The sequence below is a fragment of the Neoarius graeffei genome, chromosome 7 (assembly GCF_027579695.1).
Source record: "Neoarius graeffei isolate fNeoGra1 chromosome 7, fNeoGra1.pri, whole genome shotgun sequence".
Lineage (NCBI taxonomy): Eukaryota > Metazoa > Chordata > Actinopteri > Siluriformes > Ariidae > Neoarius > Neoarius graeffei.
In genome coordinates, this window is record NC_083575.1 from 67,823,068 (window position 1) to 67,839,721 (window position 16,654).

Genomic DNA, 16,654 nt, shown 5'->3' on the forward strand with positions numbered 1-16,654 from the left:
GTCCTAGCACTTACGACATCATACGGGTAAGTCAATATTAAAGCAATGGGCTTATAGGGGTGTAAGTGTTAAGGGGTCTTCGTAAGATGCTTGTGGCGGGGGGATAACGATGACCATGTCTTCTTATTGGTGTTATGTTGAGACTGCTTTTTCTCAACTGACACTTTATAGTCTCATTCATTCACTGAACCAGCTCTGTAAATGAGCATTATTATCCTTATCATTGCCTTTTGAAGTCTACATAGAGGTTATTCAGCAGTCTGAGAGCTGTATGTGTTATGTACTTTATACCTGTGACCTAGTCCATAATCATCCAAACTCAGTTTATCACAAATTGGTGGCTGGGAGGAGGAAGAGAGCAGTTCTCAGTCTCTCATCACAGTGAGCTATAATTTTACTGATCCATCTTAGATAAATGATTTAATGCATTGAAGATATGAAGTCCGTTATCCCAACAGGACAGTTATACTGCACTAAATGTATTTTTGCTTTACTTCTTCCTTTTTACCTGAAGTACACGGTGTATTTGCATATTATCCCTTTTTCTTTTTTGTGTCCTTTCCTTCAACGTGGGCTCTTGGGTGAGGGTCTGTGGAGGCACCCTGTTAAAGGCTCAAACCTTTTTTCTGGTTCATAAGAATAACAAATGGAAACGAAATGTCATTTTCTCAGAGTTGCATGGCACAGTGACTCCCACAGGATTCTTTCTTTTGCGTCATGTAGGGGATTCAGTACTTCAGACGATATTTTCAATGGAAATCAGCATTGTGAAACCGGCTCTTTGGAATCGATATCATTTATTAAATGCATTTTTTTTTCTACAAACGAAACATGTGCACCGACATCATTAACCAGTTCAGAAATGAATGTGAAAACGCCTTTCATTTCCTCATCCGCCTCCAAATAAGCCGATTTCAAACCAAGGACAGAGTATGATGGAAAAGAAAGGAAGTGTCTTGGTGAGAGAAGGGACAGTATTGTGTCTAGGCTTCTCATATTTATAAATATGTCTTATTTTCCTCCCACCCCCGCTGAGTCAGTGATGCACTGTGGTGCACGGGAGGGCCGGGTATGTAATCAGCACTTTCCTGTTATGTTGAGAAAACACCAGAAAGAGGGTTTGAATGTTTGTCTAAGCTCCGTGCATTTGGCTTGTTGTAAAGGGTGTAAGGCAGGAGTCGTAGAGGACTGTTGTGGCTACTGATTCCACCTGTTTATTCAGTTCTCTCTATTCGCTATCAAATGTAGCTGCTAAAGGGCTGAAATGAAAGCCTGAAGGTCATTTAAAGATAACGTTGGCGTCCTATTGCTTGACGTCGATTTTTGGCTTTAGGCTGGGTGCGATTTGCTGGGGGGGGATGGTGGGGATCATCCCCCCCCTCTGGTTTTTATCTCTGCTGAAAAAAAAATCCTCGGGGACAAAACCCCGTCAATAAAACAAACAAACCAAAAAAAAAGTTGACATGACAGGCATGTTGTGACACAGTTTTCTATGGTCTACATTGCACTCACTTTCAAAATGACCCGAAGTGGCAGCTTTGATGTTCACGAACGTCCCCAGCAAATAGATACATTGTAGATAATAACAATATCCAGAGTGCGAACGTGGATTTAGCGCCATGAATCACATCCTTACTGATGAGCGCAGCAGAATGAATGTATCCACACTGACAGCCTTCTTTTCCTCGCTGTCAATGGGCCAGACGTGCGTTCCTTCCCTGCTGAGAAATTCGCAGAAATGTGGATTAAAGAAGGGCGAAACGCGGCGGATAGCGCACCGACAGGAAAGCAGAAAAGGCCACATGAACTGCGCCATCAGAGCAAACTGTTCATTTAGTATTCATGTATTTTAGTGATTTTCAAGTCACTGTCCATTTAATCCGGAGGGAGAGAAACATCACAGCAACGCGACAAGCAATGCGAACTTTGTTGTGTGTTAGTGTTCGTGTATTTAGTCAGAGAGATGAATTTACTATCTCTGATTTAGTGTTCGTTTTCATTTAGTGTTATTCATTTGATATCATCGGATGTTATTAAGCTGTTAGCCTATTGTTACCTAAATTTTGTGACGTTTCATGATTTAAAAAAAAAAAAAACATCCCCCCCCCTTCTGGTTTTTTGACAAATCGCACCCTGGCTTTAGGCAGCTGGGCCATAGAAGGTTCACGCTGCATGCTGCACGCTACACACTACACACGTGTAAAGAAAAGTGGACAAACGTAGCATGACTTGCTCTGGGCCATAGAACGGCGTTCACGTTGCACGCTGCACACTTCACGCGTGAAGCGAGAAATGAACATGCACACTTTTTTCTAGGCGTGAAGATGGAAATTCCAGTCAATGCATGCGGTCACCGCCGCGCCAGCCAATCAGAACGGGTCTAGGGAGATAACTCTATGCTTTCAGGGGAAAACTTCAGAAAAAATATAATTGAATGGTATAATTGAAAAATAGTTCTTCATCGGGATTGTCAAGCAGATTATAGAATGTTCAGTGAAATTCACCACGGGTTTCTCTCAGAAGGAAGTGTTCTCGGCTCCAAATTCTGTTCCTTTTTCTCTTCCTCTGTCTCAGTAAAAGCAGAATGAGGCAATCGTCGTCATCCGAAGAGTCCATATTGTTGGTTACTCGGTCAAAGTAGAACAGACGCAACACGTGAACATCCAAGCATGAAGTTTAATGGCCCAGGGTCCGGTTCTTCACGTGAACGTGTAGCATGCAGCGTGCAGCGTGAACCTTCTATGGCCCAGCTGCCTTAGGTACAGTGCAGGTGGTTCTTTCTTTCTTTCTTTCTTTCTTTCTTTCTTTCTTTCTTTCTTTCTTTCTTTCTTTCTTTCTTTCTTTCTTTCTTTCTTTCTTTCTTTCTTTCTTTCTTTCTTTCTTTCTTTCTATTGAGTTACTTGGCTATTTAGTTATTTTGTTCTTTCTGTCTGTCTTTTTCTTCTTGAAAACAAGGTAAAAACTGACACATTCCGATTATTTTTCAGGACATTTGGACCCCATAAAGACATAACATGGACACACACACACACACACACACACACACAATCATACACCCCCGTCAGGAAGCAGATGTAGTTGGAGACAAAAATGAGCTCATGGCATTGACCAGACTGTAGCTATTCCTTCCTCTTTCCGTTTTTCTCCCTCTATCTCTCTTCCTGTTCCTGTCCTAACTATCTCATGCATGTAATGTGCACCGCAATGGTGTCATTTTCTCTGCAGTGCAATCTTGGGGCTGTGCGATGTGCAAGATTCGCACAGCTTTCCTCAGTCATTTAGATGACTCATAGAGCCTCAGACCATTTGGATCTTTGACCCATCCAATGTCGGCTACGTTCTCTTCTATTCCCTTCTTATCATTTGAAGCCCAGAGTTCCTGAGGAATTAGTTTTTATTTCTTGGCTATATAGTTGGAAGGATTCAGTCGGATGATTGGAATGAATCTTGTCCATGGAATAAACCTGGTGTAACAAGCAGAAATGATTGAGAGATCAGATTTTTCAGCTGCTTTGAAACTACTCATGTTGAGCTGTGTAGTTTTGCAGAAATGCTCCCCTGCAGAGCTGGAGCTGGTCTGAGAAAGATGGGTCAGTCTGGAACAGCAGTAATGGAGAACTGAGGCTGAGCTCACTGTGCTATCACCTGTCATCAGTGTACCATTTACTCTTCATTACTTGTGCCATATGATTATGGAATCAGTGATGTGATACTGGATCTCTTCCCCTCAGGGCCGGATTCAACTCTCACGAACAGGGTGGGCCAGGAAGATTTTTTTGGTGGGTGCTTGATAAGTTTACATACCCTGGCAGAATCTGTGATTCTTTGACCATTTTTCAGAGAATATGAATGATAACACAAAAACATCATCTTTTCCACTCATGCTTAGTGGTTGGGTGAAACCATTTATTGTCAAACGACTGTTTTTTTTTCTCTTTTTAAATCATAATGACAACAGAAACTACCCAAGTGACCCTGATCAAAAGTTCACATACCCTGGTGATTTTGGCCTGATAACATGCACAGAAGTTGACACAAATGGGTGTGAATGGCTTCTAAAGGTAACGTCCTCACCTGTGATCTGTTTGCTTGTAATCAGTGTGTGTGCATAAAAGCTGAGTGAGTTTCTGGGATCCAGACAGACTCTCGCATCTTTCATCCAGCCACTGACGTTTCTGGATTCTGAGTCATGGAGAAAGCAAAAGAATTGTCGACGGATCTACGGGAAAAGGTAGTTGAACTGTATAAAACAGGAAGGGGATACAAAAGATATCCACGGAATTGATAATGCCAGTCAGCAGTGTTCAAACTGTGATTAACAAATGAAAAATCAGGGGCTCTGTTAAAACCAGGCAAATGCCACAAAGTATCTCGCCTACAATACGCCAAACAGCACAGAGACAAGCCTCAAAACTTCTGGAACAAGGTAATTTGGAGTGATGAGACCAAAATTGAACTTTTTGGCCACAACCATAAATGTTACATTTGGAGAGGTGTCAACAAGGCCTATGATGAAAGGAACACCATTCCTACTGTAAAGCACGGAGGTGGATCGCTGATGTTTTGAGGATGTGTGAGCTACAAAGGCACAGGAAACTTGGTCAAAGTTGAAGGAAAGATGAATGCAGCACGTTATCAGCAAATACTGGAGGCAAATTTGTACTCATCAGCCCGGAAGCTGCGCATAGGACGTACTTGGACGTTCCAACGTGACAACGATCCAAAACACAAGGCCAAGTCGACCTGTCATTGGCTACAGCAGAACAAAGTGAAGGTTCTGGAGTGGCCATCTCAGTCTCCTGACCTCAATATCATTTGAACCACTCTGGGGAGATCTCAAGCACGCAGTTCATGCAAGACAGCCCAGGAATTTACAGGAACTGGAGGCTTTTTGCCAAGAAGAATGGGCAGCTTTACCATCTGAGAAAATAAAGAGCCTCATCCACAACTACCACAAAAGACTTCAGGCTGTCATTGATGTGAGAGGGGGCAATACACGGTATTAAGAACTGGGGTATGTAAACTTTTGATCAGGGTTATTTGGATGTTTTTTTGTTGTCATTATGATTTAAAAATAGAAAACACAGTTGTTTATCAATAAATGGCTTCAACCAACCACTAACCATGAGTGGGGAAAAAAGTTTTTGTGTTATCATTCATATTCTCTGAAAAAAGGCCAAGAAAGCAAAAATTCTGCCAGGGTATGTAAACTTATGAGCACAACTGGTACGTGTGTGTGTGTGTGTATTATTTATATATATACGGTATCACACACACACACACACACACACACACACACACACACACACACACACAGTGGTGCTCGAAAGTTAGTGAACCCTTTAGAATTTTCTATATTTCTGCATAAATGTGACCTAAAACATCATCAGATTTTCACACAAGTCCTAAAAGTAGATAAAGAGAACCCAGTTAAACAAATGAGACAAAAATATTATACTTGCTCATTTATTTATTGAGGAAAATGATCCAATATTACATATCTGTGAGTGGCAAAAGTATGTGAACCTTTGCTTTCAGTATCTGGTGTGACCCCCTTGTGCAGCAATAACTGCAACTAAACGTTTCTGGTAACTGTTGATCAGTCCTGCACACCGGCTTGGAGGAATTTTAGCCCATTCCTCCGTACAGAACAGCTTCAACTCTGGGATGTTGGTGGGTTTCCTCACATGAACTGCTCGCTTCAGGTCCTTCCACAACATTTCCATTGGATTAAGGTCAGGACTTTGACTTGGCCATTCCAAAACATTAACTTTATTCTTCTTTAACCATTCTTTGGTAGAACGACTTGTGTGCTTAGGGTCGTTGTCTTGCTGCATGTCCTACCTTCTCTTGAGATTCAGTTCATGGACAGATGTCCTGACATTTTCCTTTAGAATTTGCTGGTATAATTCAGAATTCATTGTTCCATCAATGATGGCAAGATGTCCTGGCCCAGATGCAGCTACACAGGCTCAAACCATGATACTACCACCACCATGTTTCACAGATGGGATAAGGTTTTTATGCTGGAATGCAGTGTTTTCCTTTCTCCAAACATAACGCTTCTCATTTAAACCAAAAAGTTCTATTTTGGTCTCATCTGTCCACAAAACATTTTTCCAATAGCCTTCTGGCTTGTCCACGTGATCTTTAGCAAACTGCAGACGAGCAGCAATGTTCTTTTTGGAGAGCAGTGGCTTTCTCCTTGCAACCCTGCCATGCACACCATTGTTGTTCAGTGTTCTCCTGATGGTGGACTCATGAACATTGACATTAGCCAATGTGAGAGAGGCCTTCAGTTGCTTAGAAGTTACCCTGGGGTCCTTTGTGACCTCGCCGACCATTACACGCCTTGCTCTTGGAGTGATCTTTGTTGGTCGACCACTCCTGGGGAGGGTAACAATAGTCTTGAATTTCCTCCATTTGTACACAATCTGTCTGACTGTGGATTGGTGGAGTCTAAACTCTTGAGAGATGGTTTTGTAACCTTTTCCAGCCTGATGAGCATCAACAATGCTTTTTCTGAGGTCCTTAGAAATGTCCTTTGTTCATACCATGATACACTTCCACAAACATGTGTTGTGAAGATCAGACTTTGATAGATCCCTGTTCTTTAAATAAAACAGGGAGCCCACTCACACCCGATTGTCATCCCATTGATTGAAAACACCTGACTCTAATTTCACATTCAAATTAACTGCTAATCCTAGAGGTTCACATACTTTTGCCACTCACAGATATGTAATATTGGATCATTTTCCTCAATAAATAAATGACCAAGTATAATATTTTTGTCTCATTTGTTTAACTGGGTTCTCTTTATGTACTTTTAGGACTTGTGTGAAAATCTGATGATGTTTTAGGTCATGTTTATGCAGAAATATAGAAAATTCTAAAGGGTTCACAAACTTTCAAGCACCACTGTACATATAAAATAATAATTAAAAATGTTTATACACACACACACTGTGTATGTTTGTGCACGTTTTATTTTTTTATTTATTTATTTTAATTCTCCCCCACCCCCCTCTCTGTTCCCCTCTGGTGGGTGGGCTAGCCTTGCTTTGTGATTGGGTGGGCCAGGCCCACCTTGGCCCCCCTGTACTAGAGCCGGGCCCAATTCCTCTGCTGTCAGTGTTGATGTGGAGTTTTCATCTTTCTCTGTGCTTGATTATACTGTTCTGTAAGCTCTTTGCCTTCTATAGCAACCTTCAAAGATAAAGCAGTTTTAATTAGTCTCCCATGAATTTATCCTGTAGATAATGAGTTAGATACATATGCCTGTTGCATAATATAATTTTTTTTTTTTTGTTTACGCACCACAGTGTGTAATCAACTGTTTTCCTGCCAATGGAGGCTGTTTTTTTTATGAGCAGAAAGAAAGCTCTGCTTTTGGAAAAAAAAATAAAGGAACAAATATCCATTTTGATATGTTGCTTTTTTGCCTTCTGTCACTATGGTGCAGTGATCTTTACCTGCATTATATCTATGTTAATCACATTTGGTAGTTATTTTTGAACTTGATAAAGTTACTATAGTAACTTGGATCTTAATTTAGAGATCTGACCGAGACGTTTCTTTTTGCAGTTGTGCCTGCCTCTTCAAACTGAACTAAAATGTATGGTGGTTGGGTAAAAGGTATAACTTTACATCACATCATTTTATAATGTTTATAAGACAGTATTCGGACCAGAATCGCCAGTTTTGTTTTATGTCAACAGCTTGCAACTTTTCTGGTCTGCCTTGTCATGGTTTTAATCTTCACCCTGAAAACATGATCCTTCCTGAGGTCATCAGCTGTCTTTGCTTGTAACAGCAATAAATTGGCCACATTATGTGTTCAGACTTCAACTCACAACCAGAGAGCTGTTTTGCAATGTGCACTCTGTTTGTGACACCAGAGGTGGCATGGTGGTGTAGTGGTTAGCACGGTTGCCTCACAGTAAGAAGGTTCCGGGTTCAAACCCAGTGGCTGGCGAGGGCCTTTCTGTGTGGAGTTTGCATGTTCTCCCCGTGTCTGTGTGGGTTTCCTCCAGGTGCTCCGGTTTCCCCCACAATCCAAAGACGTGGGGCGGCCTTGGGCTGAGGTGCCCTTGAGCAAGGTACCGAACCCCTGACTGCTCCCCGGGCGCTCTGGTGTGGCTGCCCACTGCTCTGGGTGTGTGTGTTCACTGCTTCAGATGGGTTAAATACAGAGGATGAATTTCACTGTGCTTGAAGTGTGCATGTGACAAAGGTTTCGAAAAAAAAAGGTTTCGAACCAGACTGAAAATTATACAACAAGAATGTCCATATGCTTAAATGGTAGCGTATGAATATTATTTAGCATCAGGTAGATCATGTGATATGTTATGGTTTGGGATTAGACAGGAAGTGGTCTCTTACAGGGGTGATTTGGGAAACCCCCCAAATGTCACTGTTCAGAATGAAGTTTATTGCCAAATCCATTCTAACATACAAGGAATTTGCTTTGGTGTTTGGTGCTTGAACAGTTTAGATAGAAGAATTAAAAAAAAAAGTAGTTATATAAATAGAGTAAAACATAAGAAGAATCTAAAATATACTAATTCGAAAAGTGGGCATATTTAAGGGGTATGTTCGATATTATAGTAACTTATTTACGGGCATTGATGGCTCAACGGTAAAGGCTCCGATCAGAAACTCAGGTGTTCAAGCCCCAATACCACCACGTTGCCACCTATTGGGCCTTGACCAAGGCCCGTAACCCCCTCTGCTCCAGTGGTGCTGTACAGTGCCTTGCAAAAGTATTCATACCCCTTGAACTTTTTCACATTTTTCCACCTTATAACCACGAACTTAAAAGTTATTTTTTATTGAGATTTTATGTGATAGACCAACACAGAGTAGCACATAATTGTGAAGTGAAACGAAAATGATAAATGGTCTTCAAAATTTTAAACAAATAAAAATCTGAAAAATGTGGTGTGCATTAGTATTCAGCCCCCCTGCGCCAATACTTTGTAGAGCCACCTTTTGCTGCAATTACAGCTGCAAGTCTTTTGTGGTACGTCTCTACCAGCTTTGCACATCTAGACACTGAAATTTTTGCCCATTCTTCTTTGCAAAATAGCTCAAGCTCAGCCAGATTGGATGGAGAGCGTCTGTGAACAGCAATTTTCAAGTCTTGCCAGAGATGCTCAGTGGGATTTAGGTCTGGACTTTGACTGGGCCATTCTAACACATGCATATTCTTTGATCTAAGCCATTCCATTGTAGCTCTGGCTGTATGTTTAGGGTCATTGCCTTGCTGGAAGGTGACTCTCCTTCCCAGTCTCAAGCCTTTTGCAGCCTCCAACAGGTTTTCTTCCAGGATTGCCCTGTATTTAGCTCCATCCATCTTCCCATCAACTCTGACCAGCTTCTATGTCCCTGCTGAAGAAAAGCATCCCCATAGCATGATGCTGCCACCACCATGTTTCACAGTGGGGATGGTGTGTGCAGGGTGATGAGCAGTGTTAGTTTTCCACCACACATATCGCTTTGCATTTAGGCCAAAAAGTTCAACTTTGGTCTCATCTGACCAAAGCACCTTCTTCCACATGTTTGCTGTGTCTCCTACATGGCTTCTTATGCCTGTCTTTCAACAATGGCTTTCTTCTTGCCACTCTTCCAAAAAGGCCAGATTTGTGGAGTGTACGACTTATAGTTGTCCTGTGCACAGATTCTCCCACCTGAGCTGTGGATTTCTGCAGCTCCTCCAGAGTGATCATGGGCCTCTTGGCTGCTTCTCTGACCAGTGCTCTCCTTGCTCGCTCTGTCAGTTTAGGTGGACGGCCATGTCTTGGTAGGTTTCCAGGTTTTTCCATTTTTGAATGATGGATTGAACAGTGCTTCTTGAGATGTTCAGAGCTTGGGATATTTTTTTATAACCTAACCCTGCTTTAAACTTCTCCAGAACTTTATCCCTGACCTGTCTGGTGAGTTCTTTGGTCTTCATGATGCTGTTTGTTCTTCAGTGTTCTCTAACAAACCACTGAGGCCTTCACAGAACAAGTGTATTTATGCCGAGAGTAAATTACACACAGTAGGACTCTATTAACTAATTAGGTGACTTCTGAAGGCAATTGATTGCACTGAATTGTATTTAGAGGTATCAGAGTACAGGAGGCTGAATACTAATGCACACTACATTTTTCAGATTTTTATTTGTTTAAAATTTTGAAGACCATTTATCATTTTCGTTTCACTTCACAATTATGTGCTACTCTGTGTTGGTCTATCACATAAAATCTCAATAAAAAACTTTTAAGTTCGTGATTGTAGGGTGGAAAAATGTGAAAAAGTTCAAGGGGTATGAATACTTTTTCAAGGCACTGTATCATGACTGACCCTGTGCTCTAACCCCAGCTTCCTAATAAACTATGCAAAGAAAATAATTTCATTGTGTTGTACGTGACAAATAAAAGCTGCTTCTGTTTATCCCTCCCTCTGTTTATCCCTGATCTCTATCAAAAAGAACCCAAAGGAGAGAGTTGTGCTTGTTTTATTCTCATCTCATCTCATTATCTCTAGGCGCTTTATCCTTCTACAGGGTTGCAGGCAAGCTGGAGCCTATCCCAGCTGACTACGGGCGAAAGGCGGGGTACACCCTGGACAAGTCGCCAGGTCATCACAGGGCTGACACATAGACACAGACAACCATTCACACTCACATTCACACCTACGGTCAATTTAGTGTCACCAGTTAACCTAACCTGCATGTCTTTGGACTGTGGGGGAAACCGGAGCACCCGGAGGAAACCCACGCGGACACGGGGAGAACATGCAAACTCCGCACAGAAAGGCCCTCGCTGGCCCCGGGGCTCGAACCCAGGACCCTCTTGCTGTGAGGCGACAGCGCTAACCACTACACCACCGTGCCGCCCTGCTTGTTTTATTATTTATTTATTTATTTATTTATTTTAATAAACACTTTATTTTTTAAAAAATCCATTTTTCCTTTATGGTTTTGTGAGGGGGGTTTGGGAGTCATAGTATTTAGAATTTTTTTTTTTTGGGGGGGACTGTCCGTTGAATAAAATCTGACAGTCAACTTTGTGTTATTGTGACCTTTTTTTTCTGGATTAGTTAAGAATTCTTTATTTGTCTGTCTGTCTGTCTGTCTGTCTGTCTCAGAGTTGACTGATAAACAACAGAGAAATGGCATTGCATTTTACTTTAATTAGCAAATGCTCCTATCTTAAAGGTAGAGATGCGGTGAAGGGTTAAGGGTCTTGCTCATGGGTCTAACAATGGTTCTTTCATGTAGCAGGGATTTGAACTTGCATCCTCTGTCACTATATAGAACTGTAAGTGCTGAGCCACTGTTGTGTTGAGCGTTGAGTGAGGTAAGAAGAAAGGAAAAAAAACATTTGTGTTGTTACAAACACCAAGTTAGACCCTAGAGCCTTTTCTGCTTTGTGTGTGTGTGTGTGTGTGTGTGTGTGTGTGTAGGAGGGACCTAACCAGCAGGAAGATGCCTGGGCAGTATGTGTTCTGCTGCCACTCCATATTTTGCCTTTTCCTTTGCTTTCACTGCTTCCTTCTTTAATTTCATGTCAACATGTCTGTGTCCATTTGTCCATCTCACGTTAATATCCACCCTGAACCTGGCATCCTGTCCTGCAGGACAGTGCATAAGAAAAGTGCTTGACATCTGATAGGTGAAACATCTTTGCTTGTCCTATTAGAAGAGCTGGAGCAGAATATCTGTGGAAGCAGAAGTTTGTTGCTTCTTAGTCGTCATCACACTCCTGGCTCTTCCAGCATTTATAGCACTGCGTTGACTTTGCTAGACTTTTTTTTGTTGTTGTTGTTGAATCTGATCAAAATCTTGTTTGAATAACTTCTTAGATCTTTTGAAGAAAAAATGGAAAGAGTGGAAAGATACTGCAGTACGGAGTTCCGCAGTGTTGAATATTTGATAGCTGAACATGCTCAGAAATTCAGTAGGACTGTAGATTATATGATGTATGACTTAACAATCATGTCCCGGAGTCTCTGAAGAGCTTGATACTGCACTTTGTTTCGATTACCGCTCGTGAGTTAAGTGTTGTACGTCACATCATGTTTCTTTGTTTTATTCCTCCATTACAGGTCCTCTGGCACCTGGATATTTTCCGCAGAAGCTTCCGGCAGCTAACCACACACAAGTGCATGGAGGACTCTTGCATCTTCTGTGCTCTCAAGGTAAAGGCTACCCTAATTGCATATTGTTCCCAGTGTTTGTAATCACTATTGACATTTAGTTCATGTTTCCGTGCGTTTCTTTCATGCTGGGTTTCTGTACTGTGCCGACAAGTGGATATTTGAGCTCTTATTGGTATTATGTGGGAAGGAAAATGTATTTCGAATTGATTTGAGGCTGTAGGGTTAGTATTATGCCCAGGTTTAGTTTTTCTTAAATAGAAGCCATTGTCTTGTCTTTTAAGCATACCACTTATAAGACACACATGGCTAGGGAGGATGAATAAATTGGGTTGTTTCTTATCTCTTGTCGCCATTACCTTAAGCTCACTGTGGTGGGGTGTTTGGTTTTGTTTGTTTGTTTGGCTCTTTCCCTACAATCTCTCTGCCTTTAATCATGTTCGGTCTAATGCATTCAACAACCATCTGTGCTTTCTATCAAAAGCTTAACAGCTAGAACTGAGTAGTGTGCCATCTCGGTAAGTAATCTGCTAAGCCAGAATTATTCAGGATGAACCATTTAATACACAAAGCCTTAAATGTGACAGTTATTTTTAAAAGCATTCACTATATATTTATTATTTAATGTATGTTTTAAGAAGTCTGGTCCTTTTATTAAAAAAAAAAAAAAAAAGAGTATCCATATGATCAACATACTGTGTGCTTATTGACATATCAAGAAAGATCTTGTTTGCTTTCAGTCTAAAAAAAAAAAAGTTTCATATTTAGAATTCTGAATTACTATTTAAACCTCCAGCAACACACTGATTCATAAATAAATAGTAAATAACCCCATTATACGCCTTCATTTTCACAAATGTGGGCATAGATATGCACCCCCATTGTTTGAAGTGTTGATTAAATGCTAGGCAGGTAATGATGCATCATGCAACAATAAATTGCAATACAAATTTGAGGATTCGAATGAGTGAAATTTAAAAAAAAAGAATTGCGATTATAATTGGGCTGTGTACTCTTGGGTTCTCCCAGCTGTAATTGCATTGCTTATACAACAGAGGGCGCAATCATGAGACCAAAATAGAACTTTTTGGTTGAAATGAGAAGCGTTATGTTTGGAGAAAGGAAAACCCTGCATTCCAGTATAAGAACCTTATCCCATCTGTGAAACATGGTGGTGGTAGTATCATGGTTTGGGCCTGTTTTGCTGCATCTGGGCCAGGACGGCTTGCCATCGTTGATGGAACAATGAATTCTGAATTATACCAGTGAATTCTAAAGGAAAATGTCAGGACATCTGTCCATGAACTGAATCTCAAGAGAAGGTGGGTCATGCAGCAAGACAACAACCCTAAGCACACAAGTCGTTCTACCAAAGAATGGTTAAAGAAGAATAATGTTTTGGAATGGCCAAGTCAAAGTCCTGACCTTAATCCAGTCGAAATGTTGTGGAAGGACCTGAAGTGAGCAGTTCATGTGAGGAAACCCACCAACACCCCAGAGTTGAAGCTGTTCTGTACGGAGGAACGGGCTAAAATTCCTCCAAGCCGGTGTGCAGGACTGATCAACAGTTACCGCAAACGTTTAGTTGCAGTTATTGCTGCACAAGGGGGTCACACCAGATACTGAAAGCAAAGGTTCACATACTTTGCCACTCGCAGATATGTAATAGTAGATCATTTTCCTCAATAAATAAATGACCAAGTATAATATTTTTGTCTCATTTGTTTAACTGGCTTCTCATTATCTACTTTTAGGACTTGTGTGAAAATCTGTTGTTGTTTTAGGTCATATTTATGCAGAAATATATAAAATTCTAAAGGGTTCACAAACTTTCAAGCACCACTGTAGTCATGAGCCCGCAGGGTGAGTACTGTAGGTAATTCCAGCTGTGCCGATATGCAGTATAACTGCATGAATGCAAGTATGATATTGCTTTTATATGACAATTCTATTTAAAAAATTAATATCATGTAAGTGACATTTATTTTTGCTCAGTGAGCAGAACCAAATCCTGAAGTCGTCACTCTCACTTTGATGTGTATATTCCTGTTAAAGGTGCTTCTGGGAATACTGGCTTCCCTTCTTCCTTTTCATCTTCATCTGATGAGCTTTCCTATTTTTAAGTCAAAACTTGTATTCTTGAAAAGTATTGTTGGGGATGTCCAGTGATGTCACTAAAATTACAGTGGTAACTGTTTCAAACTAGGAAGTGGAATTTTACGTGGGAAACACAGACGAGTGGAGTGATGTGTACAGTGAAATGTTTGTGCGGTTATAGGAAATACAGGCACTCTTGGAACGCCAGTTGAATTAGTGGACTGTTGTATAATTAACAATTATTCCACAAAATCGAGTCATACATGAGCTGATAGCCAATGAGACACATAGCACAGAGTTGGCTATAAGCCGTGTATGATGAGATTGAGTGGAATAATTTGTTTTATTCCATCCAAATTCACTGGATTTTGAGAAACACCAGCATTTTTATTTTTTGCAAATTCGAAAAATAAAAACTTTATACAAAACGTCCTACAAAATCAATTCCGCTTAGAATGTAAACAAACCGGTGAAATGACAGGAGCAATTTGTGGAAAACTCTATAATAATAATTCTTAAAGATATACATTCTTACCATCAGATACTTTTATTCCACGTTTCGTTGCCTTTTTTTATTTTTTGTATTTTTTGAGGTTTTGTTTTCGAGTAGAGTTTTTATTTCTTCCTCGGTTGGTTCAGCAACATGCTCCGCCATTTTGTTTTTCTCTACTTGCGGTATATGAGCTGATAGCCTAGTAGTAGAGTAGCCAATCAGAGCACGTGATCGCTCATATCCAGTGAATGTGGATAGAATAATTCATGTTCTCTAGCTGCTCCTAGAGACGTCCAGTTATCATTTTATAAGCTAACAAGTTAGTTGGAACTCCAGGACCTTGATTTGAAGTGGAACATGGAACCAAAGCAATAAAAAGAATCTCTAGTCGCAGTGTGATATGATCTGTGTTTGCTGGTAGCTGATTAAAAATTCAACTTGAGCCCTGCTCATCTTGACACGTACTCTTCACTCCGCACTATCAGGGCGTACGTGACCTACAAATGATGTGTATACCTTTTGTCAAATGTCTCTTATCACATACCCTGGGCATATCGTTATTTTATTTATTCAATCACGGTGTAAAAGTTGTTGATGTATGTATACAGTGATGAAGGCTGTATCTTGGTGGCTTGTGGTTCTGTTTGTTTAATAAGCGCCATGTGAAGCTGTCCTACACTGATTATAGAACACGCTGGCAAAGTTATTATTATTATATTTATTATTTTAATTTCCATTTTTACCAGTACGTATACATGTGAAACTGTTATGCAATGTGTTGTATAAGTGTAATTGTAATGGCTGCCATGGCTACAATGAATCAGGCCAGCTGGCAACATCCAGAGACAGGGAGGGAAAGAGAAAGAGCCAAAAGAGACCGAGATCAAGATCAAATGGAGTGAGAGACCGAGAGAGAGAGAGAGAGAGAGAGAGAGCATGTGTGCTACACACACGGTCACATGTTCACACTGCATGCACAAGCCTCAAGTCCAGGTTTATCTATCCAACTGTGTTTTCACCAGGTAAAAGTTGGCAGTGGTGAGTGTTGTTTTTATCTCACTGGGCTGAGGAACAGAGTGAGGACAGATTAATCTCTTAGTGACTTGGCAGTCTTTATTCTCCACTCATCTGTTCTGCTGTTGTTGATTTGATCTATAATTTGCAAGGGAAATGGAGATAATCAGATTAATGGGCTCGAGTCTCATAGCAGGAGTGATTTTTTTTTTTTTTAATTTTACAGTTTTTCTTTCTTTTTAAAAGTCTAACTACCTAGACCGGTAGTTGTTTATCTGAGGATAAATGCTGATTATTCTATCCACATTCACTGGATATGAGCAATCCTGCGCTCTGATTGGCTACTTTACTACTAGGCGATCAGCTCATATACCGTGAGTAGAGAAAAACAAAATGGCGGAGCATGTTGCTGAACCAACCGAGGACAAAATAAAAACTCTACTCGAAAACAAAACTCCAAAAATACAAAAAATCAAGTTTATTTTTTATAGTGTTTTTAACAATAGACATTGTCGCAAAGCAGCTTAACAGAATTTTTTTCTAGTTCTAGTAAGATCTCATCTCATTATCTGTAGCCGCTTTATCCTGTTCTACAGGGTCGCAGGCAAGCTGGAGCCTATCCCAGCCGACTACGGGCGAAAGGCGGGGTACACCCTGGACAAGTCGCCAGGTCATCACAGGGCTGACACATAGACACAGACAACCATTCACACTCACATTCACACCTACGGTCAATTTAGAGTCACCAGTTAACCTAACCTGCATGTCTTTGGACTGTGGGGGAAACCGGAGCACCCGGAGGAAACCCACGCGGACACGGGGAGAACATGCAAACTCCACATAGAAAGGCCCTCGCCGGCCACGGGGCTCGAACCCGGACCTTCTTGCTGTGAGGCGACAGCG

At 41.0% G+C, this 16,654-nt stretch overlaps 1 protein-coding gene across 5 annotated transcripts in view; it reads left to right on the forward strand.

Moving 5' to 3' along the window:
* Positions 1–16,654, forward strand: part of usp54a (ubiquitin specific peptidase 54a) — a 176,001-nt gene that overhangs the window by 86,627 nt on the left and 72,720 nt on the right. For all 5 annotated transcript variants that reach the window (XM_060926288.1, XM_060926287.1, XM_060926290.1 and 2 more), the window contains exon 3: positions 12,097–12,189. In XM_060926288.1, coding sequence (XP_060782271.1) covers positions 12,097–12,189 — 93 coding nt within the window. The remainder of the gene's footprint in view (positions 1–12,096; positions 12,190–16,654) is intronic.